At 51.5% G+C, this 27,381-nt stretch overlaps 1 protein-coding gene across 1 annotated transcript in view; it reads right to left on the bottom strand.

The window, feature by feature from the left end:
- The window catches only part of KCNJ3 (potassium inwardly rectifying channel subfamily J member 3), a 41,736-nt gene that overhangs the window by 9,102 nt on the left and 5,253 nt on the right, over positions 1-27,381 (bottom strand). Inside the window, exon 2 of the mRNA XM_051810196.1 lies at positions 25,616-25,832. Within this exon, the coding sequence (XP_051666156.1) occupies positions 25,616-25,832 (217 nt within the window). The remainder of the gene's footprint in view (positions 1-25,615; positions 25,833-27,381) is intronic.

The raw sequence follows: 27,381 nt of genomic DNA, 5'->3' as shown, positions 1-27,381 counted from the left end.
TCTCCAGCATTCCTGGCCAAAATGCACAGATAGGATTATGTTTTGTCAGACTTTCTCCTTTTTCCCTTTGAAGAGCTGCAGGTGAAACCCCTGGAGCTGAGCTGGTCCAAGGGGCTGCTCCTGGTGATTTTGGGGGGTTGACCTCCCTTAAACCTGCAGTTTAACTCTAAATCCCCTTGCTAAAAGTCAATCAGACAGCAATGCTTAACCAAGTGCTATCAATTAAGCTAATTTACAACTGCAATTCCAGGCCCATGAAGGGAGGAGTAAAGCTGGATGTGAGACTTGATATAAAAACACCCCACACTCATCCCCTACCCTGGTGGGACTAAGGCAGGATTTACTGCTGCAGGGAAAAGGAGCTGCATGATTTCCATGGCAATCTCTCCACGTCCAGAGGAAACCACAGAGTCCTGGAATGGTTTGGGTTGGAAGGGAAAATAAGGATCAGCTCATCCCACCCCCTGCCATGGGCAGGGACACCTTCCACCAGCCCAGGTTGCTCCAAGCCCCGTCCAACCTGGCCTTGGACACTTCCAGGGATCCAGGGGCAGCCCCAGCTTCTCTCCAAACACAGGGAAAGCAGCTGGTTTTATCCCATTTAGCCAAGGAATGGGATATCCTGATGGCCACCCTGCACCTGGAATGGGAACTACGCCTGAGTTTTTGGATAAGCCAGAACATGAGGACAGAAATGGGAAGTCAGCACCCAAACTGGGAGGAAAGGAAGTTCTCAGGCTCTTCCTCTCCACCTTCAGTGCCACATTATTTTTCCAGGGAAGTTCAGATGCCAGGCTGGGAAAGGCACAGGGAGGGCTCCTCCCAGACACCGCGTGGTGGCTGAACTCCACCCCCCCAAACTATTTGGAAAGAACAGCTATTTTTAGCATTAACATTTCCCCATCACAATGTCAAGGGCTGTTTATCAAAGTGATGACGGTTTGAAGGGCACCAGAACGTTCTGGCAATCTGTGGTCAGAGAGCTGGGAAGGGAAGGCTCCAGGGAAACCTTGGAGCTCCTTCCGGGGTCTAAAGGGGCTCCAGGAGAGCTGGAGAGGGACTGGGGACAAGGGATGGAGGGACAGGACACAGGGAATGGCTTCCCACTGCCAGAGGGCAGGGAGAGATGGGATATTGGGAAGGAATTCCTGGCTGGGAGGGTGGGGAGGCCCTGGCACAGGTTGCCCAGAGAAGCTGTGGCTGCCCCGGGACCCCTGGAAGTGTCCAAGGCCAGGTTGGACGGGGCTTGGAGCAAGCTGGGCTGGTGGAAGGTGTCTCTGCCCATGGCAGGGGGTGGGATAGGATGAGCTTTAAGGTCCCTTCCCACCCAAACCAGTCTGGGATTCTGGGATTCCATGACTGAATGTTTAAGTTGGAAAAAATCCCCTAAGATCACCAAGTCCACCCATCAGAAGGGAGATGGGGCAGACACCTTGCCATCTGTACATTTAATCCCTTTGATTAAAGTAATTTTTCCATAAAAACCCATTTTGGTTAAAGAGAAAAAAAAAAAAGGCATTTCCTGAAATACAAGAGACAAAAAGAGCCTCCAAGGTACCACCCATAAAAAGGTGCTCCATGAATCATGACAATATCATGGAATCTCAGGCTGGTTTGGGTGGGAAGGGACCTTAAAGCCCATCCAGTGCCATCCTTGGGCAGGGACACCTTCCACCAGCCCAGGTTGTTCCAAGCCCCGTCCAACCTGGCCTTGGACACTTCCAGGGATCCAGGGGCAGCCACAGCTTCTCTGGGCCACCTGTCATTTTAATCCCCACTTCTTCCTGAGACCCAGGAGTCGCCCCAACACCCCGAGGTCAGAGATTTAACAAATTCATCACGTGTGCAGGAGGGACCCAAGGGATGAGATGATCATTAAGGTCCCTTCCAACCCAAACCATTCCCCTATCCCATGATCCTGTGGCTCCAGGAATGCCAGGCACACACTCGTGTCAGTCAAACACCAGCCTTATGCTAAACACTTAAATTTCTGCCCCCCCTGAGTACAAAGCCTGGCTCCTGCTCTGCTCTGAACTCAGCCCCATTGTTTGGGCTCAGCTCTACAAACACTCCTGCTTTATTCCCACTCTTCTCCCAGGAGCTCTCGTGACACTTTAAAAACAGCAGTGACACCAAAGGTATTTCCTTATCAGCCATCCCTCTTCCCAGGGCCATTGCCAATCCCTCAGACATGCACAATTCCCTGGCACCTTGCAGGCAGCTCATCCTGCTGTTTGCCAGGAACACAGGAACACAGCTCCCCTGCTGATCCCAAACTATGGCAGCTTTCAAAAATGCCATGGAAGCAGCATGGAAAGCACATCCCAACTCTGCTCCATGCACAGGGATGCAATGGGTGAGCCAACCTCCCCCCTTCTGGATTGGCCACCAAAACAAGGGGGGAATCACTTAAAGCCTGGCAGCCTTCAGTGCTGCCCTGCCATGGCTGCAGCAGAGTTTTCCATTCTTTGGGAAAAACAGAGCCAGGAGCACAGTTATCTCAACCAAACCATCAAACACACATTTAATGCAGCGATAGAATTTTATACTGAGAATCTGGCCTGGGATTTTTGCTCTCTCTCTGTTTTTTACCCCAAACCCTCAGACCATCCCAGTTCTGCTCCGTCCCTTTTCCCTCCGTGCCGAGTGCGTCAGGGCTCATCCAGCCCCTCCAGCTCCCTCCTTGGAGCAGGTTTTTTTTCCCTGAGCCATCTGCCACATTCCCAGTTTTGCATCATTTCCCTCCTCCCGGGATGTTATTGAATCAGCAGCACCAAACGGGAAGGATTTCATTCCCTGCTCCACGCAGCTCTCTGCCAGGAGGCAATGCTGGCACTGGGAAGGGAGAGGGGGGAAGGGCTGGAGGGAGGAAAGGATGGGAGCAGGGAGAGGCAATGCTTTCCCTCCCCATGGATGGGGATGTTTACAGGGTGAGCCTGGGGAGATGGATAAAGTGGTTTTCTGCCACGAACAGGAGCTGCCCATCCATGCCCTGACAGAGCACAGCTCTGCTCCCCAGGGCTTCCTTCCAGCCTCAAGTATTCCCAGGTTTTTACTGATAGCACAGTCCTTTGAAAAGCTTCCTCATGCTAATTATAGAATCCTAGAATCCAGACTGGTTTGGGTGGGAAGGGACATTAAAGCCCATCCAGTGTCACCCCCTGCCATGGGCAGGGACACCTCCCACCAGCCCAGATTGCTCCAAGCCCTGTCCAACCTGGCCTTGGACACTTCTAGGGATCCAGGGGCAGCCACAGCTTCTCTGGACAACCTGGGCCAGGGCCTCACCACCCTCCCAGCCAGGAATTCCTTCCTAACAGCTGATAATGGTTTAAAACCCTGGAGCAGATACTGAAGGTTTTCCACGGGCAGCACAGGGCAGCAGAGCCCTCCCACCCCGAGGAGCCAGGGAATGCTGGATGTCCTTGTCCAGATCCTCCCCCCTGCCTGGGCAACACACTCTGCAAGGAGTCTCTCCAGGGTAGGTTCAGGTTGGATATTAGGAAAAATTCCTTCCTGGAAAGGTTTGTCCAGCCCTGGCACAGCTGCCCAGGGCAGGGGGGAGTCCCCATCCCTGGGGGGATTTCAATCCCTGTGGATGTGGCACTTGGGGACATGGGGCAGGGGTGGCCTGGGCAGCACTGGGGGAACAGTTGGAGTCAATGGTCTTAAATGGGCTTTCCAACCTAAAAAGGAAGAAATAAAGTTGGTTCTGCTTTTCGTGGAGTTTGGGCTCTGAAGTGCAGCCCAAAATCAGGGGGTTTATCTGCAGCACAATGTCCATTGGGGATGGTGGGGAAGAGACAAGGGGAGAAAGGAATATTCTGTTAAACCAGAGAACACTGAGGTCAGAGGGGGCCTCAGGAACACACAGACAGAGCAAAACCCGAGCAAAGTCCGCAAACCAGTCAGAGAAGGGGGAAAAAAAAGACATTTAAAATAATTTATGCTCTTTGAACGAGAACATTTTAATCATGAGGCAAGAAACACCAACCCAGAGCCCAGCCCTTCCCTCTGAACACACGATTCCCCAGCAGCTCCAAACACCCACCCGGCCATATGCCCTGAGCACCAAAATAGAGCTTTCATCTGCAGGGCTTTGGCAGCCCTAAAAACACCCCATGGAATTCACACTGCCTTCCTGGGATGGAAAAACCAGTTCTCTGCATACTGGGAGGAACAGTTTGCAGGGCTGTACAACACAGCCACACAGCCAGGGTGTTTTTGGGGCTCCAGGATTCATGGATGCTCCAAATGCTGCCTGCAGAGAGTGGAAGGAGCACAGCACCATCAGAGGGAGACCTGCTCCATCCCTGCATCCCTGCCTGCATCCACCCTATGGAAAAGGGCTCTCAGGATGGCTGGGAGACTGATTCAAATATCACATAAACTCAGCAGCACTTTCTGAGCTGCAATAATGTGCTATTTGATATGAACTGTGTCAACAGCAGGATGAGACAGAGAAGGATGAAACATCTCTGACTGCCCAGGGAAGCTGTGGATGGATTCCCCATCCCTGGAAGTGTTCAAGGCCAGGGATTGGAGCAACCTGGTCCAGTGGAAGGTGTCCCCGCCCATGGGACAGGGGGTGGGATGAGATGAGCTTTGAGGTCCCTCAGAGATCACAGAATTCCCTTCTGTGATTCCAAGATTCTGTGAAATACAGCCCAGAGCTGTGTTTGGATATAAACTCTCCTTATGCAGTGTTTGGTTCAACATATGTATTAATTGTTGAATATCTTGGCAACACCAACCACTTGGAGGCCATCAATTCATCCCAGAGCTGCTCCCAACAAACCTGCTCCCAACAAACCTGCCCTGTCCCTCCTGCTCCTGCCCTCCAGCCCCAGGTGGCCCGTGGCCACTCCAGACAGAAAATTCAAGGTGAGACACCCCCATCCCAACCATGAGAGAGGGAAAACGGCCTGGAGCTGTGCCAGGGCAGGGTCAGGTTGGATCTCGGGGAAAGGTTCTTCCCCCAGAGGGTGGTTGGCACTGACCAGGTTCCCCAGGGCAGTGGGCACAGCACCAAGGCTGCCAGAGCTCCAGGAGGGTTTGGACAACGCTCTGAGGGACAGGGTGGGATTGCTGAGGTGTCTGTGCAGGGCCAGGAGTTGGATGGATGATCCTTGTGGGTCCCTTCCAGCCCAGTATATTCTGTGATTCTCTGAAACCCTCATTCACCATCCTCTCCTGGGGTATAATATTTAAAATCCATGGAGGTCACTGACTCCCCTCACGTGTTCCCAGGGGGATCTCAGGGCTGGATCCAGGGCTGACAGAGGGACTCAGCTGCTGGGAACCAGGAGGTGACCCCCAAATAGAGGGGAGATGGACACCAAAGAACCTCCTGCTTTGGGACAGGAGCTGCCCACAGGAACCCAACACCCAAGGAATGTGCCTGCCCACCCCTGGCAGCCCCAACAACCCCAAACCTCCTGTTTTGAGGGGCTGTTCTGTCCCTGTCAGCTGCTGACACTGCATTTAAACCAGCTTTAACAGCTCTTCACCTGCATCCCTCCTGGAGTGCTGCCTTCCCCTTGGAACATCACAGCTCCCAGCTCCATCCCCAGCATCTCCCAGCCCGGAACAGCTCCTGTCATGTATTTAAAATTAATGCACAGCTTAACAGCAGATCCCTGAACTAAACATAGCGTTTGCTGCTCAGGCACCGGCTTCAGCTGACAAACATTCCCTGCAAACACGTCAGGAGCACAGAACTTCCAGGGAAGAGAGGCATCAGTGCTGTCAGTGCTGGGGGGGACAACTGTCAGCCTGGATTTGGGGCTCTGAAAGGCTCTTCAGCAAACCAGACACACCTTATATATAAATATACATAGAGATACCAGAATCACCCAATTATAGAATCCCACAGTGGTTTGGGTGGGAAGGGAAATTAAGGATCATTTTTTCCCACCCCCTGCCATGGGCAGGGACACCTTAGCCCAGGTTGCTCCAAGCCCTGTCCAACCTGGCCTTGGACACTTCCAGGGATGGGGCAGTGCAGGTCTCCCCCTGCCATGCAGTGAGTGAAGCATCTTTGTGGTACCTCCCCAGCCTTCAGAGTTCTGCCTCTGCTCAGCTCGGGCTCTCCCTGGAAAAACTTCTAAACCAGCATCTTCACCCCTCCAGCAGTTCCCTGTTGTGTTTTTCCCCCTGGTAACACATCTCCTGATCTCTCCAGGTGACCCAGGTGGAACCCTGTCACTGGGTGCCCAGCCCAGAGCTGCTCCTTCCTTTGCAGCACCAGAGGAAACTAAAAATCCCCAAATACAACCCACCCAACGTTTCCTGGTGCAAAGGTAGGAGAGGCAGACAGAGCTCAGAGTTCCTGGCTGCTGCTCTCCTCCTCTGGCCCCATTCTGGTTCAGCCCCAAAGCATCCAGGAGATAACACAGAGGCAAATGATTTCCTGCGGCGTGCAGGGGGGAGGCCGTTCCAGCAGCCAGGAAGGTTAATTAGTGACAATGTCTCTGGCAGTGTGATGTCACACAGCACATTCATTATTTCCATGTGCACCCCAGGAGGATAAATAAGCCACAGCTCAGTGCTGAGCTGCACAAACAGCCATATGCCTATGAGGGGTTTCTAATTTTATATACAACCCCCTCTCTCCTTACGTTGCAACCACGCTGATCTGAGCTCTCACCAGGCTGAAAATCCTCGGAGTCTGGAGCATCTTTGCCATTTTAGGGAAAACTGTGACTTTTCTGTCTGAGGATTTGAAGAGCAAGTCAGTATTTTTGACATTCTGAATTTCACTCCAATCCTAAATGTCAGGGCACTGCTTTGCTTCCAGGGAAAAGACCTGTTGGGCTGCAGAGGTGCCTCCCCACCTTCAGGGACTCACAGAATCACGGGATCATTCAGGTTGGAAAAGCCCTCCAAGACCATCAAGTCCAACTTTTGACCTTGTCAGCTAAACCTTCCCACAGGCTGGGACCAGAGGAATCAGTAAGATGTGGTGTTTTGAGCTCTTTAGGTGAAAACCCCCCCCAAACCCCAGGTTCAAACCCAACAATTCACCACTTCCCACCACTTGTTCAGTTTTAGGTTAAATGGGAAAAACGAAACAAATGCAAGAAAAAAGCCCATGCAACAAATACACCCTTTTTCAGAGTGATTTAAAGCCAAGTGAGCCCAGACAAACAGTGCTGGTTGTCAGCCTGGGATCTTCATGGATCAAACTGTAATTGTCCCTGTTTTGGTCCAACAGCCAGAAAACACAGCACGAGGCTCAGCCTAAAAAGCTGATTTTATACTCCCAGCCTGAGTTAGAGCATTTCTCCAGAGGTCTCTGGTTCAAAAGGCGCTGGGAGGAGGGAAGGAGCAGGATGAACACACATCCCCAAGGCCAACTGCTCCCACCCGGCACCACACTTGGAATAATCAATATTTCACCCCAGGCAAAGCTAAAGCCAAAGTATTTACCTGGATTTGGAAGGTTTATGCTCAGCCCCCGGAGGCTGAAGTGGAGAACACCCGACCCTGTAAATAAACACTGAATAATTTTGCCCTTGGCAGAGTTTCCCCCCCCCTCATCCCTCCAAGGACAAACATCCATCCCCACACAAGTGGAACGATATCAGGTGGAACAACTCATGTGTTTATAAAGTCCAATTTGCAGCTCTTTTATTCTAAAAAAAATGCTGCTTTCCGGGTCTAACAGAAAATCCACATTTTACTGAATCACCACTAACCTGAAAAATAACAAAGTAAATGGTGTTTGCACATCTCATTCCCATTTTTCCCCCCTTCCTCTTCCTCCCTGTCATTTCTCCCTGTATTAAAAGGGTACAGAACTCAGGTACAGACACTTTAGGAACAGTCACTTTATTCCCCTTTTACTCACTTCTCTGTGCACTGAGGTGTGAAAAGCCATTTTGGGCATTTCCAAGCTATTGTCCTCCTCTTCCTGGAAGATGGAACATTAGGAAACCAAAGGGAGAGATGGGATTGGCAGCTCTGGGGCTGCTGCTGCTTTTCTGGTGCAGCCCCTGCCCTATACCAGGATGTGTCCATTCTCCACAGTCCCCTTCCCTTCCCTGCATTTTCTCCAGCAAATTATCCACATACACAGTCCCTGTCTCACACAGGGTTCCTGAGAGCCCCTTCCAGGGCCTAAAGGGGCTCCAGGACAGCTGGAAAAGGACTTGGGATAAAGGATGGAGGGACAGGACACAGGGAATGGCTGCTCACTGCCAGAAGGCAGGGTTAGGTGGGATATTGGGAAGGAATTGCTGGCTGGGAGGGTGGGGAGGCCCTGGCACAGGTTGGGCAGAGAAGCTGTGGCTGTCCCTGGATCCCTGGGAGTGTCCAAGGCCAGGTTGGACGGGGCTTGGAGCAACCTGGGCTGGTGGAAGGTGTCCCTGCCCATGGCAGGGGGTGGCACTGGATGGGCTTTAAGGTCCCTTCCAGCCCACCCAAACCGTTCCAGGATTCTGTGATCCTAAGATTTATATTTTTACATCTTTCTGGGTAGCAGCCACTGCTGCTCATTTCACATGTTCTTACCCAAAATCCACCTTAACCCCATGGACCTGCTTTGGGTCGGAGAGGAAGGAGGCACCAAAGGAGGAGGCCACAACCACCCCATCCCATCCCATCTCATCTCATCCCATCCCATCCCCTTAGCCCTCCCAGAGCCCCAGGGGCAGCAGCACAGCCAGAGCCCCCCAGTCCCTCTGTCCCAGCCCAGACCCACCTCTGAGCTCACGAGGAACCGGCACAGACCCTGAACAGAGATCCCACTGTGGAACAGGAATCCTACTGTGGAATAGGAGACCCCACTGCCTGCAGGTCCTTCCTGACCGTGTCTGTGTGGGTGCTGCTCTCAGGGGGATGTGCCCAACACTAACGAGCCATTAACTCCAATTAGAAGCCCCTGTGGGAGCAGAGCCCCGAGCCCAGGCAGCTGTGCTGATGAATTAATTCCTCCCCTCAGAGCCAGGTCCCCTGAGCCACAGCTCCCAGGGAACAGTATTTACCTTCATCTTACTCCTGGAGATGCATTCCTGGGGGGATATATACACCCCAACATGGAATTCCATGGTCTGGGTGGGAAGGGACCTCAAAGTCCATCCCATTCCATCCCCTGCCATGGGCAGGGACACCTTCCACCAGCACAGGTTGCTCCAACCTGGCCTTGGACACTTCCAGGGATCCAGGGGCAGCCACAGCTTCTCTGCCCAACCTGTGCCAGGGCCTCCCCATCTCAAGCCACAAATGTCCCCCGATATCCAGTCTGGAGTGGAAAGATGGGATGGTTTCACTGGCATCACGGATCAAACAACATCCCCAGGCGTGTTTTTTTGGGGAAGGTTTTAAAGTCTTAAGCTCTTCCAGGTGAAAAATAAATGAAAAATCCACTTTTGTTATGTATGAGGTGCTCGGTACAAAGCACTATATGAATTTTTCAGAGCTTTAAAGACCTGCCCAGGTCTGGCTGCTGAGCAAAACTGCACAAAACAGCCACGAGCAGGGAAATCTTGCAGGGCTTGAAAGGAAATATTAAATATAAATCTGTGCTACTTCATCACATTAAGCACTGAACATTAAGTCAGCAGCATTAAGTCAGCAATGTTCCACTGTGGGAAATTTCCTCCCCATTACTGGGGGAATTTAAAGCATCTGCAGCATAATGAGGAGGAGGGAAGGAGCTGGAATGCTGGGAATGTGCTCAGGTCTGTGTCCTGCTGGATGACTGCAGGGAAAATATGGGAAGTGTCACGGTATGAAATCAAAGGGCAAAAAAAATGAATCATTAACAGGGCTCTGAAGGGAAGTTTGGGAGTTTGGTACATTTGGAGAGCTCTATCTGGTACCTGATGGAGCAGCTGGAACCAAGCACACTAGTCAGGAACTTGATCCTGGAATCCCAGGGTCATTTAGGTTGGAAAAGCCCCCCAGACCATCGAGTCCAACCTGTGACCCATCCCCACCTTGTCACCCAGCCCCGAGCACTGAGAGCCATGGCCAGTCCTTCCTTGGACACAACTTGCTCAATCCATTTATGACAGAAGCTGTGGCTGCCCCTGGATCCCTGGAAGTGTCCAAGACCAGGCTGGACAGGGCTTGGAGCAACCTGGGCTGGTGGGAGGTGTCCCTGCCCATGGCAGAAGGTGGCACTGGATGGGTTTTAAAGTCCCTTCCCACCCAAACTGTTCTGTGATTCCATGATCTTTATCATCTTTGCACTCCAAGGACACAAATTTAACTTCCAAGTTGTTCCAGTTCTTGGTTACTCCAATCCCAAAAACACTCCAGAAGCCAAAATCAGCCCAATCCCCACATCCAGCCCCCGTTAAAGCACCGTGGGCTCCCTGGAGAAACCCAATGCAAGGCCCTGACCCAGCCAAAGCCATGGACAGGAGGGAGACAGAGAGACCCCCCAGCCCAGCCCTGGCCTGACACGTGTCCTTAGTCCCCAGCAATTAATCCTGCCGTGTCCTGGGTTATTCCTGCAGGAGCTGGGAGCCTCTGCTTTGTCCTGACTGATCCTGCTGCACACACAGGTCGATACCTTAACGAGGAGCCCAGGAAATCTCATTAGAAAAATCACTGCTCCAAGAGGCCACCTCATTTTGGCCCCATCCATCTCTGCATTTCCCTGCTCTCCCTCCTGAGATCTGTCCAAAGGAAACAGGGGGTGATTCCTCATGGGACTGGAGTCCCTGACTGACACCTCACAGCACCCCAAAGTCATCACCCCAAAAAATCTCAGCATGGTTTGGGTTGGAAGGGAAATTAAGGATCATCCAGTGCCACCCCCTGCCATGGGCAGGGACACCTTCCACCAGCCCAGGTTGCTCCAAGCCCCATCCAACCTGGCCTTGGACACTTCCAGAAATCCAGGGGCAGCCACAGCTTCTCTGGGCAACCTGGGCCAGGGCCTCCCCACCCTCCCAGGGAAGGATTTCTCCATAATCTCCACTGTAAATCAACCCTCCTGCAGTTTGAAGCTGTTCCCCTTGTCTTTGTCACTCTCCCTGAATCCTCATAATTTCTGACCAAACCTGAGCAGGAAGAATCTTCCCAGGAAATAAATGGAATAAATCTCCAACAGCAGGAAGGGTCTGAACCCAACAGGCAGGGCAGGAGCAAACCCAGGGGGTGATTCCCAGCCCTGCCACAGCCTCAGCCAGACAAGGGCTGAGCCAGCTCCCACCCCACAGCCAGTAACTCTGCACAAATCCACTTCATGCACCATTTTACTGTCTGGGGGCAGAATTGGCTGGTTCTTTGCTGGGGTTTTTTTTGTCCTGCCAGTTCTAATGTGCTTGGAAAATTTGTGTATTGGCAGGAAGTCAACTCCTTGGCATAGGTAGGATAAAAAAATAGAAGAGAACACGATATGCAGTAACAAAAAATATTTAAACTGACCATGATATGAATCAAAAAAAAAAGAAAACTGCCCAAGATATGCATTAAATATCAGTGGCAATTCCAGGGATGCACGTGCTGCTGACAGGGAATTAATCAGGGGGGTGATGTGTGTGCTAAGATTCTGCAGCCCAGTGTGAGCACAGGGAACATCCCGAGGGATGCAGATCCACAGGCAGCAGCACCTCAGGTCCCTGTGCCCACTCAGGGGGTGATCCTAAAACTCCCTGGCAGGAGGGGGGGGTCGGGCTCTGCTCCCAGGGAACAAGGGACAGGAGGAGAGGGAATGGCTTCCAGCTGTGCCAGGGGAGGCTCAGGTTGGACATCAGGAGGAATTTCCTCCTGGAAAGGGTGGTGAGGCCTTGGCAGGGGCTGCCCAGGGAGGTTTGGAGTGCCCAGCCCTGGAGGTGTCCAAGGCCAGGTTGGACAGGGCTTGGAGCAACTTGGACTAGTGGAAGGTGCTGGCAGGATGGGCTGAAGCAGCCTGGGCAGGGGATGCAAAGGTGCCACGTTGGAGTTTCTTTCCATAAGGAATCCAAAATAACAACTCCTATCAAAACCCTTCCACACCATGGCCACTGGATGCTGAACAAGCACAGCTCCTCCTAACTTTCACTAATAAATTCACTGTTAGATCCCAGACAATTTTTTTTTTTTTAAAAACTCAAACTTTCTGGGACTTCTGAGGCGAATTCCATGAGCTCCTCAACATCTTTCCATGGAAATACACAGAAATTGTGCTAAATGCCTCTCAGTATTTCGGGATCCTCAGCCCATTAAGAGACACTTCAGCAAGTCATACGTGAGAGGAGATGGAAATCTGGTAGGACTAAGGAAAAAACGTTCTTTTTGCAATGTTAATTCCCCTTCTTTTGCTTGGATTTCTCTCCCCCCCTCCCAGGAGGGCCGGGAATGCACAGCTGGGGACCAGGAAAGCAGCAGCCACAAAAAGCAAAGGGATTTTTTTTTTTTGTCTACCAACTTGCCAAAATATATTTTCCTCCAAGCAAAGACCAAGCATGAAAAAATTGCAGTCTTAGGAGTTAATTGACTGGAAAGTTATAAATAACTGGAAGGGGAGAATTAGAGCTGAAGTGCAGAACTGACCCTGTCAGCGGGAACAGTCGGGAGTGAGAACCTCCTGACAGGAATAACAGAGCCAGCCCTGATCCTGAACTGCACAGGGCACTGAACAGGGTAAAAACCAGGGAATCATGGAATCACAGCAGGGGTTGGGTTGGAAGGGACCTCAAAGCTCATCCAGCCACCCCCTGCCACGGGCAGGGACACCTTCCACCAGCCCAGGTTGCTCCAAGCCCCGTCCAACCTGGCCTTGGACACTCCCAGGGATCCAGGGGCAGCCACAGCTTCTCTGGGCAACCTGGGCCAGGGCCTCCCCACCCTCCCAGCCAGCAATTCCTTCCCAATTTCCCATCTCTTCCTGCCCTCTGGCAGTGGGAAGCCATTCCCTGTGTCCTGTCCCTCCATGCCTTGTCCCCAGTCCCTCTCCAGCTCTCCTGGAGCCCCTTTAGGCCCTGCAAGGGGCTCTCAGCTCTCCCTGGAGCCTTCCCTTCTCCAGGTGAACCCCCCCAGCTCTCCCAGCCTGGCTCCAGAGCAGAGGGGCTCCAGACCTGGAGCAGCTCCGGGGCCTCCTCTGGACTCTCTCCAGCAGCTCCATGTCCTTGTGCTGCTGTTCCCAGGGCTGGGGCAGCTCTGCAGGGGGGTCTCACCTGAGGGGGCAGAGGGGCAGGATCCCCCCTGCCCTGCTGGTCACACTGAGTCCAGAGGCACCTGACACTGATCCAGAGCCCTGCTCTTGGCAATCACACCCTACCCCCCTCACATCAACTCCCCAGGATCTGGTCTGAAATCATGGAGGTTCAGACCCCACCACTCGAACCAGGAGGGCTGAGTTTCTCTGCAGTGAGGTTTGGGATTTGTTAATGTGCTGCACAATATGTTCAAGGGCTGCAGAGAGTCAGTAAGGACGAGAAAAAAAGACAATGAGCCTCTGATAAATCCTGCAATTGGAGGAGGAAGAGCTGCTCCAGCATCCCCAGCACCCTCTCCCAGTGCTGTGATGACACACACAGATAAAAACCCTTTGAACCCCGTCACGGTCACTAATGAGCTTATTTTTGACTTCAAGATTAACTCAGTGCAGCGAGCCAAGATGATGATCTGAACTGGATGCCTCCAATAGCAGATCAGTCCTAAATAACTTGGACCTTGTCCAGTGGGATGAGTCCTGAGTGCAGGCAGGAGCTGGGACCGGGCAGGGGCTGCAGCCCCCAGCCCCAGGAGCATCGTGCCCACAGGGCTCAGCCCCACCCTGGGGGCACACAGCCCATCCTCCTCACCCCTTCCTGCTCCACCTGCTCCCCCCAGACCCCACAGAACCAACCCAGCCAGGGAAGGGAGGTGGGAGGACGAGCCCCCCCCAGGGAGGGTGTCACAGCCTCCTGCACTGCAGGAGCCTCCAGGCTGTTCCCAGCCCGGGCACAGTTTCTCCTCCCTAAAATCCTGAACTCCTGATGACATTTTGGATGGCTCCCCTGAAACATCACAGCGTTTTACCCACGACTTCTTCCCCTTCTCCTGCCAAAGGATTTTATCGTCATTTAGTTGGTTGGAAGGAGCACTAAGTGGAGGTTTGATTGTGTAACACACAAAGAGCTAAAGCAGCCCTTTGCTTCAGCTTCAATCTCACCTCAAAAAAAAAAAAAAACCCAAAGAAACAGCAGCAGACACACAACAAGGCTCTGAACAGAAACCACCACTATTTTATGTCACCCATAAAACCCCTGAGCCCCCAGTTGGTACCAAAACCTTCAACAACCCCCCCGTGTTACAGTGCTGTAAATAAAGAACAGGGAGCACAAAGGTATCCAGGACAAGGGCCAGGTATCCATGGAAAAGACAGCTGGGCATTTTCTGGCAGCTTTTAACAGCCAGCACATCTGCCAGAGGCAGGTACCCTGCTGAAGAGTATTTAAACAAAAGATAAATAACACTTCAGAGCCATCAGTTGGCTGCTGACAGAATCGACAGCACCAGCAATAATTCATGGAGGGGAAGTGGCCAGGGAAAGGCTGGATTTCCAGGTGATCCAGGGTGTTAAATAAGGAGTGGAAATAGGCTGCTACATAAAAATAATGGCTCAGGCTTCAATACAATAAACAAAACGGGCTGGTTTGGGTTGGAAGGGGCCTCAGAGATCAGCTCCAACCCCCCAACACTCTCCCCCCCAGCACAAGCCAAGGGCTGGGCCAGGCTGGAGATCCCCAGTGGAGACAAGTCCATGATTAATAAACCCCAGCCCTCCAAGAGACAGAGTCAGCAGGTCATTCCTCATCTTCCCAGAGCTTAATGGCTGTAATTCCATTGTTCCTGCCTTCTCCCCTGGTTCAGCATTGTTCCTGCTGCCCTCCATCCCCTCCTCCCTCATCCCAGAGGACTCTTCCCTCCACCCTTCCACCAGGAAGGCCACATTCCCTTTTTGATGTTTCATTTACAGACCCACACGGGGAGGATTTAGTCTGAATTTCCAAAGGGTGAAGTGCAGCTACTTATTTCCATTTTTTTCCCCCCAGAATTAAACAATTTCCAGCTACTGGCCACCCATTTCCCCACCAAACAACCTGTTTCTCTGTACCTAAAGCAGAAATTGAGATACATCCACATAATATCATAAAATTCTGGAATGGTTTGGGTTGGAAGGGTCCTTAAAGCTCATTTTTTTCCAACCCCCTGCTCTGAGCAGGGACATTTCTCCTGGAATGCTTAATGCTCCAGCTCAGGATGAGCATTTGGTGTCTTCCCAGCCAAATTCTCAGGCAAAAGAGTAAAAACCTTTGGGTCTGTGACAGATGAGACTGAAGAGCAAGAAAACCACCTGAAAACTGAAGGAGGCTGATGCTCAGCAGTGACTGCCCAGAATTTCCAAGTAATGAAAAGGTAGAAGGAATTTTTTAATTTTGAAGACAATGAACATTTCTGATCGTGTGGAAGAAAGGAACAAAGTACAAACTGCTCTAACCCCTTGTTTTCATCAATGCAATACGAATTAATCCTGATTTACAAACTGAAGTCAAGCCAGAAGGGCTTCACTGAGCTGCTCAGCAGCTGCAAGCCCTTCCCAGGAATTACCAGTATTTCCAACTTCAATTTTTGACCCTTGATGTTAAAAATATTTGCTGATTTCCCCCCCCCATCACTCCCCTGCTGCCTCAGAAAGGGACAACACCGACACTCCCATCACATGGAGCAGCTCCTGGATCCAGGGATGCTCCAGTGAGGACAAAGAGGAAGGGGACAGGTCATTACACCCCATCAGGTTCACTCCACGTCCCAAAAAAAACCACTGCACAAAGCAAGAAAACAATTTTCATCAGCCAGAAGAGAGCAGGGTTGAAGCAAGGGCCAAAATGGATTTGTCAGAGCAAATCAGGTCAAATGGGCCTCACTTCCTTCCCAGGCAGAGGGACAGGGCTGCTGAGGGGACAGAGCTGGGCTGCTGCAGGGATCCAGGGTGTTTAAAGTGTATTTTGCAGTAAAATTGAAAAACTGGAGGAAAAAAAATGAGAGATATGCAAAATATCAGGAAATTATACAAGTGCAGCTCTTGGAAGTAGGAATTTATTTGCTGCACTAATAGAAAAGGGAAGATTTTCCTTTTATCTCCCAGTTAGTTCCATTTAAAGCAACAGCCTTGCTGGGAACCTCAGCCTGGTCTCCATAGGATCATGGAATGGTTCAGTTGGAAAAGCCCTCCAAGATCACAAAGTCCAACCATCCCCCAGCACTGCCCAGGCCACCACTGACCCCTGTCCCCAAGGGCCACATCCACAGGGCTTGGAAATCCCTCCAGGCATGGGGACTCCACCCCAATTCCATGAAGGAATTGTCCCTGACACCCAACCTGCCCCTCTCCTGGCCATTTCCAGGCCATGAGCCCCCAGGTGAGTGAGGGTGTGAGGAACCCACTGGGAGCTCAAATATTTAGGAACATGCAAAACCCATCACTCAAATTGCACCAGCAATTAAAATGCTTCCTGAATTCAGCCCAAATCAGCCATCAACAGAGGAGTATTTTCATCCTTGGTCCAAAGTATTCTGCAGGACCTGTTCATTTAGGATGTGCAGTGCCCCACTTCCACATGTGGGAATTAAAATGCCCCTCAGGTTCCTGCTGGCTCAAACTCAGATTCTGGCACAACCCACAGGGGTTGAGCAGGGCTTTAAGCTGATGTTGTCCAACACCATTGTCCTGTCTCCAGCACTGGGGCCATTGCAGACAAAGAAATATGAAAAATCCCTAAATCATTTATCCAGCTCGGCAGAGAGGCAGCAACGGTGAGAGGACAAGAAAAAAAATGAAGATCTCCAATTTATGGTTATTAACAGAAAAAACAAGTGGCAAGAAACTGGCCCAGGCTGCCAAGAGAAGCCTCTGAATCCCTGGAAGTGTCCAAGGCCAGGCTGGACAGGGCTTGGAGCAACCTGGGCTGGTGGAAGGTGTCCCTGCCCATGGCAGGGGGTGGGACTGGATGATCCTTATTTTCCCTTCCAAACCATTCCCTGATTCTAAGAAACAGCACAAGCTGAGCACTGCAGAGTTTTCTTTGCTCCTGGATTTCTCCAGGAGGAGCTGTCTGGGTCTATATTTAGGCAGCAGCCCCCCCCATCCAGCAGAACCCCCACAGTCTCACCCCCAGGAGATACTCAAGCCCTTTGCCTTCACATTTCCAGCTCCACCAGTGACATCCCACTCCTGTCCCCCCACCCCAACCCCACACATTCCAGCTGCAGGACACAGGGAACACTCACAGGAACTGGATATTCCTATTTCCCCTCCTATCCCACTCCAGTTCCTGCAGCACCCTGGATGGCTGCACATGGCACTGACCTGGAGATCAGCTCCTGCTCAGCCCTCCAGCACTTATCCATGGAAAAAAATGGAGCTACACGTGAGGACTGCTGGTCCAAGGTCCCCCTGTGGCAGCACAGGATCAGCACAGGGAGCTCGTTCGAGCAGAAGGAATTCTGGTTGATCAGGTGTGAAGAAGGATTCCTTGCACAGACATGACTCCTGAGGAATCACCTGTTCCTGGGATTATCCCTGGTGAAAGGAGAGCTCCTGCACAGCTCCAGGTTGAACCACTGTGGATTTGCTCTCCTAGATCTCCAGAGAGATCTCAGGGAAAAAAGGGAGAGAGCCAGGAAGGCCACGGGCAGGGACACCTTCCACCAGCCCAGGTTGCTCCAAACCCTGTCCAACCTGGCCTTGGACACTTCCAGGGATCCAGGGGCAGCCACAGCTTCTCTGCCCAACCTGGGCCAGTGCCACTCCACCCTCCCAGCCAGCAATTCCTTCCCAATATCCCATCTATCCCTGCCCTCTGGCAGTGGGAAGCCATTCTCAACTTGTCTTTTGTAAATTGTCCCTCTCCATCCACGAAAAGATGAAAAGTTCTGGGAAAATGCAGGGGAAGTGCCTGGGTTTGTGTGTTGGCTCTGAGGAGGCACAGCTGGGAGAGAAGAGTTTTGGTAACAACATCCCAGAGAAGCTGTGGCTGCCCCTGGATCCCTGGAAGTGTCCAAGGCCAGGTTGGACAGGGCTTGGAGCAAGCTGGGCTGGTGGAAGGTGACCCTGCCCATGGCAGGGGGTGGGACTGGATGGGCTTTAAGGTCCCTCCCAACCCAAACCATTCCAGGATCATGATTCATTAGCATTAAAAATGCTTTTTTCCCCTTTTCTGGCCCAGCTGATGGTGGCTGTGCTGCCCCTGAGCAGCAGCTGCAGGAGGGCAGGGGGAAGCTGGTGCTGAAGGTCCCAGACCCAGCTCATGGCCTCTGGCTGTGCCAAACCTCTGACTTTGCCCACACCACCAACCCAGATTGGTTTTTCCACTGAGGGATTTTACGTAACAGCAGCACTGGAAAAAGAGCTGCTGAACTGCCAAGTCGTGGGATTTTTAATTGCTATCTTATCATGTTTAGATTATGCCTAAAAAAATATTAAAAATATAAATAAATAGAGAGAGAAAAAAGCCACTTTGGTGATGTGAAATTGCTGAGTTGTTCTTTTCCTGTCACCTTCCCCTTACCACGGTCTCAGCACCCAGAGGTGCTCCTGGGGCAACTGAGTCAAGGTGGCCCTGCTGGAGCAGTGGGGCTGGGCCATGGGACCTCCAAAAGTCCCACCCAACTTCAGGCACCTGTCAGTCTGTGGGATTTGGCAGAGGAGTGGTTTGGAAAGGTGGATTCCAGGAGATTCAGCCACCGAGTCACCCCTGGGGAACCACCCCGGTCCCGTCCCACCAAGGCAGGACACAAGGACACCCTCACCAAAGACCTCGACCTACAGGTGACTCCACACTCCAGATCCCTGCTCCTGACAGATTCCTGCCATTCCCAGGCCAACAGAGGCCTCCAGAGTGATCCAAGGCAAGGCATCCCCCATCCCTGGGGGAGCAGCACCAGCACAGGGGATGCTGCTCTGGACTGGGAGCTCCTGAGCCACCTCTCCACCCAAACTGCTGCCCTGTCCACACAATGAGATGGGTGATTCCTTAGGAACACCGAGACCTGGTCACAAAAACTGCTGTCAGACAGTGGGGAAGGAGAGGATGGACAACCCAGCAGCTCTCAAGTGATGCAGTATTTGGACACCACTCAGCTCCTCCACCATCTCCAGAGGGTTTTCCCTCTTCCATCCTTTGCCCATATTTGTACAAAAAAAACCCAACAAACAACCCAGAATCTGAATGGCAAGACAAAACCAAAATAAGTATACTGACCTTTAAAGGTCCCTCCCAACCCAAACCAATCTATAATTCCATGACACTTTACACTCCACATTTAAAGCTGTGCATTTGTATCGAGGTTCCTTCAAGGCAAAGCAACCCTGAGAACAGCACATGAGAAGAACACTTTGAAATGGTTGTAGAAATGATCTAAATGCTGTTAGTTCTCAGATCTGTGTCACAGCTCTTTGTTCCCTCCAGTTGTTGAGTTCTGCCATCACCCCCCTGTATCTGTTGCTGAGGGAAACCTTCCTGTGGAGACCCGTGGCTCCATAATTCAAATTACTCATGTTTTTAAAAGTAAAACCAGTGGAATAAGCCTTTGATGCCATCTCTATTTATTTAATTAAAAAGCCTGGCAGGCTGTTTGATTTCTTTAATCAGAAAATGATGTTAAAAGGTTTCCGAAGTAGCATTTAATGAGTTTGGAGAAGGGATGCACATCCCATTCCTGCCAGGTTTTGTACAACCCAGGTTCTTATTCAGTGCTCATTTTTTAGCAATTTTAGAGGCCTGCTGATAAGTCACAGGATAATACAGGAATTGTAAAGGGCTGTGTAATCCTAAACACATCCAGAAGGAGAATCCAAGGGGAAAGTCAAAGCTTGTTGTCCCCATGAGCACCCCCAGGAAGGTTTGACAGCAGAGCTTCACCTTCCCCATCGCAATAATGTGAGATGAGGACAATGGGTTGGAAAATAAACACTCTGTCCTTCAAAATTACATGTTATCAGAATAACAGAGGGGTTGAAGATCTATCAAAATAAATCCCAAATGATCAGCAATTACCCTTGTGAATCACAACCATCCTTGGGTCCTGAAAAGCCACTGGAACACAGCTGGGAAACGCTCCAAAAATGGGAACAAACCCAATGGTAGAGCCAGCACTGAGCATCCTCCAGTATTCCCAGGGAAAGCTCCTGGACCTGGTGCTGGGATGACCTCAGAGCACTCCCCATACAGGAGTTTTAGGTCACAGAATCCCAGACTGGTTTGGGTGGGAAGGGACCTTAAAGCCCATCCAGTGCCACCCTCTGCCATGGGCAGGGACACCTTCCACCAGCCCAGGTTGCTCCAAGCCCCATCCAACCTGGCCTTGGACACTTCCAGGGATCCAGGGGCAGCCACAGCTTCTCTGGGCAACCTGGGCCAGGGCCTCCCCACCCTGCCAGCCAGGAATTTCCCCCTGATACCCAACCTAAATCTTCCCTCTTTCAGTTAAACCCCCTTGTCCTGTCACGAGGAGAGGCAGGAGCCCCCTTCAGTCACCTCAGGCATCCTGGGCTGAGACCCCTCCTGTGACCTCACAAAAAATCTGTCTGCTGAGATATTTTGCCAAAAGAAAGGGCTGGTTGGAAAGGGCCAAGTCCCCCTGGGAGGGGAAGGAGAGCTTGGCTTTGCCCAGCACAGCCCTGATGCCCCAGGGAGGTCCAGGAGGGGTCAGAGGCCCCAGGTTCCTTCCCTCCCTCCCTCCAGGGATGTGCTGCCTCTGCTCCCCACTTTCCACATCTTATTATCCAAACAACCTAAAACCTGTAATTAAGGAGGGTAAGGAAAGCATAAAGAAATGTTTATATATCCAGAAATTAAAATTTCAGTGATGAGGCAGTAAATTAACTTAATCAAGTTGGGAGGCATCTATGAGAAATCATTTTTATATGGTTTAATGAGAGAAGGCATTGGAAATGGTGATTTTAATCAGCCAACTGGGATTTATAAGCAAGAAGATCCTGCTTAAACAACTCATTAGACAGCTACAAAAAAATCTTTACTGCCTCTGCAGACAGTCAAAACAAAATTTATTGTGTGTATTTACTAATTCCCTAAACCCCTCGGCGGTGTCGCAGATCAAAAGTCAACGGATTAAAGCAGGAAAGAAAGAGGGGAAAAAATCTCCATAAGCACCTGCTGGAGCAAAGCAAGAAGCTCCAAGTCCCGATGAAAAGACAGACATGGCTCAAACCAACGATATCTGGCTCCTAAATCCCTGTTTATTACAAATATAGAGAGGGAGAAACACTGGACACCTTCTAATCTGTGTTGTAATTTGTGAGGGACTTGCACCCTGGTGATAGTGCAGGACTGGAATGAGAATAACATGGAAAACAGGAAGTTAATGGGATCCTTCATCCTGGGATTCTGCTATTCCCTGATTTATCAGCCCCTCTGCCTGGCTGTCCAGCCAGGAGTGGTGGCACAGGAGCCAAGGGGCACATCCAGTGCTGGGGAAAACTAAAACTGCTGCTCTGCTCAGCAACATTCCCTGCTTGGGAAGGCAGATCCAAGAGGAATTAACTGGTTTTATAAGGAAACATTAGAGCTGAGTCCAATTCTAAACACAAAAGGTAGTTTCCTAGGCACCATTTCACAGAATCACAGAACAGTTTGGGTCAGAAGGGTCCCTGAGGATCACCCCACTCTGAGTCTCAAAATCCAGCACAATTTCAATTCAACTCAATGACACAGAATGATGAGGATTTTTTTCCTGCAGTAACTCATTTGAGGGGATTGAAAACCACTACAAAGGCAGCTGTACAGGTTGAAAGGTAAAAGTCCTTCCCTCTGCACTAAACACCTGGTTTCCTCGTGGGATGCAAGAGAAAACCCCAGTAGGAGCAGGGGTTGGAGCAGACTCCCCCTCCAGGGGCTGCTCTGAGACCTGCACAGCTTTCACTCCCAATTAAATTCATTCTGCTCCCAGTAGGACCAACAGAACGTTGTGATTGTACCTCAAAACTCAAAATCAAAGGCAACACAGCGAGGTCTGGGACAGCAGCAGCGGGAAGGGACCTCTGTGGGCAGCTGGGAGGGCTGGGAGGCAGCAGGAGCATCTCCTGAGGAACCAGCTGGGCTGATCTGCAGCACAGACACCCCACACAACCCCACCTTCCTCTGCTCAGCCTGGCCTTTGACCTCAGGCTGCTCCTGCTGGGCTCGACCGGACCAGACACAACAGGACCCCTCAAACCCTCCTCCCACCCTCTTCCCATCGGTCCCCACCTCAGACACTCCCAGCTGGAACTTCAGCTGCAAAACAACCACAGTTTATCAAATCTTCCTCCAACCTGCTCCCCACAGGAGCCTCCTGATCCCCCGGGGTGGTCCCTGGTGGGACCCAGGGGTGCCCCCAGCCCTCTCCCACCCCTCAGAGCCCACCAGAAAAGCCTTCCCACATGCACGACCTACTCACTGACTTCCCAAGGTAAAAAAAACCACCAAACAAGCCCTGTTTTCACACCAACCCAAAAATAGCTCCCTGGTTCCCAAACGACTGCAAGTTATTTCTGTTCCTTCCACGCCAGCAGAGACTGGAGGCTCGTGTGGCACCGCTGGCACCACGGGACATGGGGCAGGGGGACAGACAGCCAGGACAAGGACACACAGCCCTGGTCTCCCAGCAGCTCCACCTCCAAAACCTCCCCCAGAGCCAGGTGCAAACTGTTGATCCTATTCCCAATAATCCCAGACCAGAATCACCCTCAGCAGGTCAGAAGGGGCCTCGAGGACAATCTGGTCCAACCTCTCCTGGCAAGAGCCCAGCCTGGATGAGACAGCCCAGCTGAACCCCCCCAGCTCCCTGCTCTGGCTGTTCCACAAAGAGAAGAATCCTGGGGGTTGTGACTTTTTAAAAACACTGTCAGTGCTGAGGCTGATGTGCCTGGACCTCCAGCCCAGCTCCAGGGCTCACACTGCCAGCACCACACTGACCCCACAGACAGCTCGGAGTTAAACCCCTCCTTCCTTTGGCAGAGGTGTCCAGGGACACAATCCATGGCAAGTGTTTCCCACATTTACAAACACGGATTGCCCACGGATTACTGGCTGTTCCCAGAGCACAACCTCTGCCTTGCCAGATGTTTGGGCTTTAAGGTGACTGACAGGAGAGGTGGGAAGTGAAATAAGGAATGTGCTGGGAGAGCACCAGGATAGAGGTGGGTCCTGCCTTCCTGCAGGTTTTAACCCTCCTGAAGTGTCCACTTCTCCTCTCTTACAAAAACCCAGCATCCTCAGATGGGATTGTCCCTTCCCTCACGTCCTTCTCTTCCACACCCAAGCCAGGCTCAGCACAAGGGGCTGCTGGAACCACCCATGGAAGGCAGAGCCCTGGAGGAAGGATTTTCCCCTCCTCTCCATCATCTTCACCCTCTGACCCCCTCCTGCCATCCCTGGTCCTCCTCCAGCCCTGTCCTCTCCTCCTCCCTCATTTTCTCCCACTGAAAGGTTTTTTTTCTAACTTTAAAACCCTTTCATCCCTTCATGTTTTATCAAGATAGAGCACATTTTGCTCTATTTTGCCCAATATTCAGCTCATCTCACAAAACTAGGTCACGAAATTTGCAGCTTATACGAATTAGGCTTTAAAGACCCAGAAAATCCCTCTTTTGGGCTTTTTTTTTTCCCTCCTTTCTCTGTACAATTTCCAGGTCTAAAATATTTACCCAAACAAACCCAAACACACCACTTTGTTTTAAAATTCCAAGAGTTATTTACAAAATAACTTGTCCTCCGTTATTTTGTTTGAAAACTATTCTGCAAAGAATGAAAACAAGCCACGAGCATGTTCTGGGCTGCAGGTGAGCCCTGTAAAGCTTCCACCCCAGCAGGGAGGTTTTATGGAAATATCAGGGAATTTTTGTGGAAATATCAGGAGGGTTTTGTGGAAATATCAGGGAGTTTTTATGGAAATATCAGGGAGTTTTTATGGAAATATCAAGGAATTTTTATGGAAATATGAAAGTTTTTATGGAAATATCAGGATGGAAGAGCACAGAGGATTCCCCTGTGCTGTCCCAGCCTCCCTGGGACCAGGCTGAGCTGCAGCCTGAGGCTCTTGGATGGGCAAGGAAAAGAGGATGGAAACACTGGAACACCAACATATGGACCCAAAAATGATCAAAGCTATTCTGAACATTCCCTGGGGCAGGAAGCAGGCTGGGAAATGAAGGCATGGACTTGCTGGCTGCAGGAGCATCACAGCCCAGCCTGGGCTGAGCTGGGGGCACCGTGTTCCCAATCCCCCCCCAGAGCATCACCACAGCACCAGAACATCCAGGGAGCACCAAAACCCACCACCTTGGTAACACCCACACTGCCAAAAACCCTCCAGGGGCCACAGTTTGGAGGGAAACACAACTTTGGCTGCCCTTCAAAATTCTGTGCTACGCTGAATTACTCCAAACTTCATCTTTTTTTTTTTTTTAAAAAAAAACAGGATTAATGAAATTTTGGACCCTATTTTCTTGTTACTAGACCTCGTAGGAGCCTGATACACCAACTCATCCATGCACAGCAACTTTGGTCCAGATAATCCAACAGAATTAATTATCTGAAAAAACAGCCTTCAAAGATCAGGTGTCCATAAATCACCCAGGACAAAGCTCAGAGTCAGGTGTGATGTTCACCTGCTCACCTGTTATTCTGATGGATAGGTGATTGCTAGTTGCACATTTTATTCCATTTCTAACCACACTTTCTCATGTTCCACCATTTATTGCACAACTGAACACGTATATTCCAAAAGGGATGTTAATGGCAGTGACTTGCCACAGAAATGTGGGGTTGGAGTCTTTCAGTAATTGGAACAATCAGCTCAGCTCTTCCAGCAGTGCTAGTGCTGAGGTGACAAACAAATGGCACTTTTTCACTCTCTGAATTTGGGACAGGCTGGCTCCTCTCCAGTTTGGACACTTTCAGAGTATTGCTTTGGGAACATCATTAAATAAAACCTCCTTTTGGGTAAAATCCAACCACCCCTTGAACTTTTTTAAAAGAACAAGTGATGTCCATGAGGTCCTGGGGGATGTTTCCTGCTTTAGCTCCACACAGTCCCAGAACATGCTGAGCTGGAAGGACCCACAAGAGCCCAACCCTTAACCCTGCATGGGCCCATCCCAAGAGTCACCATGTGCTGAGAGGATCATCCAACTCGTAACTCCCGTGGTTGTGTCACCACACAAATGCTGAAAAGCATTTCAGAAGGATATCTGTGAGCACCCAGGTGTGCAACACCTGCACAGGTGAGATGGGAACCAGGACAGGAACACTGAGCCAGGAATTCCCCCCCATCCCTGTTTCCTGCCAGCTGGGAACAGTGTCCAGGCCCAGCAGTACCTGGGAAGAGGGGCTGGATTGTTCTCCCTTCTGCAATCCTTGGGGTTTTTATTTTGTTTCCTTCCCCCTGCTTTTTGCTCCTTCTATTTGCCTTTCGTTTCCTCTTTCTTCTCCCATTTTTTTTCCCTTTCCATTTTCCCTTTCCCCCCCCCTTTTTAATTTATTTTTTTTCCTTTCCTTTTCTCTCTTTTTATTTTCCTCCTGCTGGCACACAGCCAGCGTCCCACCCAGGCAGTCCCCCTCCCTGCCCCCGGGCCCTGGAGCCCCCCTTTCCCAGCCCAGCCCCGGGGGCTGTGCCCCCCACACTCACTCACCCGTGGTCTCCACGATGCCCTCGAGGATGACGACGATCTCGAACTGCTCTGTCTGCATGCTGCGCTGGGACAGGTCGTAGAAGGGGCTCTTGGAGTCTATCACGTGGCAGATGGTGAGGGGGGACACCAGGAACAGCTGGTCAGCCCCGGTGCTGAAGCCCACGTCCAGCTCCAGCTGATCCAGAGGCAGGAACTCGCCCTCCGGGGTCTGCCGGGACTGGGGAGGGAGAGGCAGAGGCAGGGAAGGGGGTCAGGAGCAGGCTGGGAGTGGGAATGGGCTGCCCAGAGGGGTTGGGGACATCCCTGGAAGCGTCCAAGGCCAGGCTGGAGCAACCTGGGGTAGGGGAAGGTCTCAGGGGGTGGGACAGGATGGGCTTTAAGGTCCCTTCCCACCCAAACCAGTCTGGGATTCTGGGATCACTGCTGGGATGACCATCACAGAGACACCCCTGCAGCATCCCACATCCCATACCCCATATCCCACACCCCACACCATCCCACACCCCACACCCCACACCCCATACCATCCCACACCCCACACCCCACATCCTAGTGCTCTGCAGCACCCACCTCACCAGGTAAACCCCGCTCCAGCCACGGGGCCGTGCCAGAGGTGGGAGCCCAGCACTGGCAGAGGAGAGGGGGATTATTTCCAACACATATTTTACTGCAATCACAGATCCAGGCCCTGGAAAACCACTGGCCACCCACAGGAATGGTGGCTGTGCCACCAACCCACAGCATCACCCACCAGGAGAGGGAGAAGCTGGAGGGACCTTAAAGCCCATCCAGTGCCACCCCTGCCATGGGCAGGGACACCTTCCACTAGCCCAGGTTGCTCCAAACCCTGTCCAACCTGGCCTTGGACACTTCCAGGGATTCAGGGGCAGAGCTGGGTGGACAGTTCTGGGTGTCCCTGATACCCCAGTGTCACCCACAGTGTCCCACCATTCACAGCCACGTAACAAAGCCATAAAATGCCACCTAGAGCTGAACCCTCCAATCCCAGCTCACAGTGCCACACTTGGCATCCCTAATCCATAAGGAGCCCTGCTCAAACACCCCCTCTCCAGCTTTTATTCCTTCTCCCTGAGTTATGAATAGGCAGGAACAGAACATTACAGCCCATCCTGGTCATTACTTTTATTGCAGAATTTCCCATTATTTCCGTTCAGATTTTAAAAAGGAGCTTTAGGAACTGCTGTGGTTGTCGTGCAGAGCCAAACCCAGCATTAAATCACTGCCTGGGATGCCTTTCCATCCTTCCCCACATCTGGAGCCGAGGTGAAAATTCCCACATTGAGCAACTCCACTGACTTAAAAGGGATTTTTTACAATCTCAAGGCATCAGACAGAGCCAACAGGATTATGAGCCTCGCTCAGGACTCGGGTTCTATTTTTAAACCTTCCCCTGAGTGGTGCTGGGCTGGGAGCAGATCAACCCCCAGACAAGCAATTGGGTGTCTCCCTCAACTTTGGGCTCCCATTTTTGGGTGTCAAAGTGCAGGTTGGCCAGCCCTGCCCCCGTTATCCCATCCCAGCTCCCACAGCCCTAAAGGAGCCCAGCCACAGCCAGGGCACAGCTGCACAAACATCCACCTGCAGGGCTGGGCTCCTTCCCTCCCCACAGAGGAGGTTTCAGTAAAAAGGCAAAAATCCCATGGGAAAAGCAGCAAATAATTCCTGGGAGCTGAGCAAGGAGCAGCTCCAGGGAGGGAACTGCTCCCATGGACAACGCTGACACAGTACGGGGAGGGAGGGCTGGG

The sequence above is a fragment of the Manacus candei genome, unplaced genomic scaffold (genome assembly GCF_025592945.1).
Source record: "Manacus candei isolate 608988 ecotype Guabito, Panama unplaced genomic scaffold, ASM2559294v1 h1tg000077l, whole genome shotgun sequence".
NCBI lineage: Eukaryota > Metazoa > Chordata > Aves > Passeriformes > Pipridae > Manacus > Manacus candei.
This window is presented reverse-complemented; position numbering and strand designations above follow the sequence as displayed.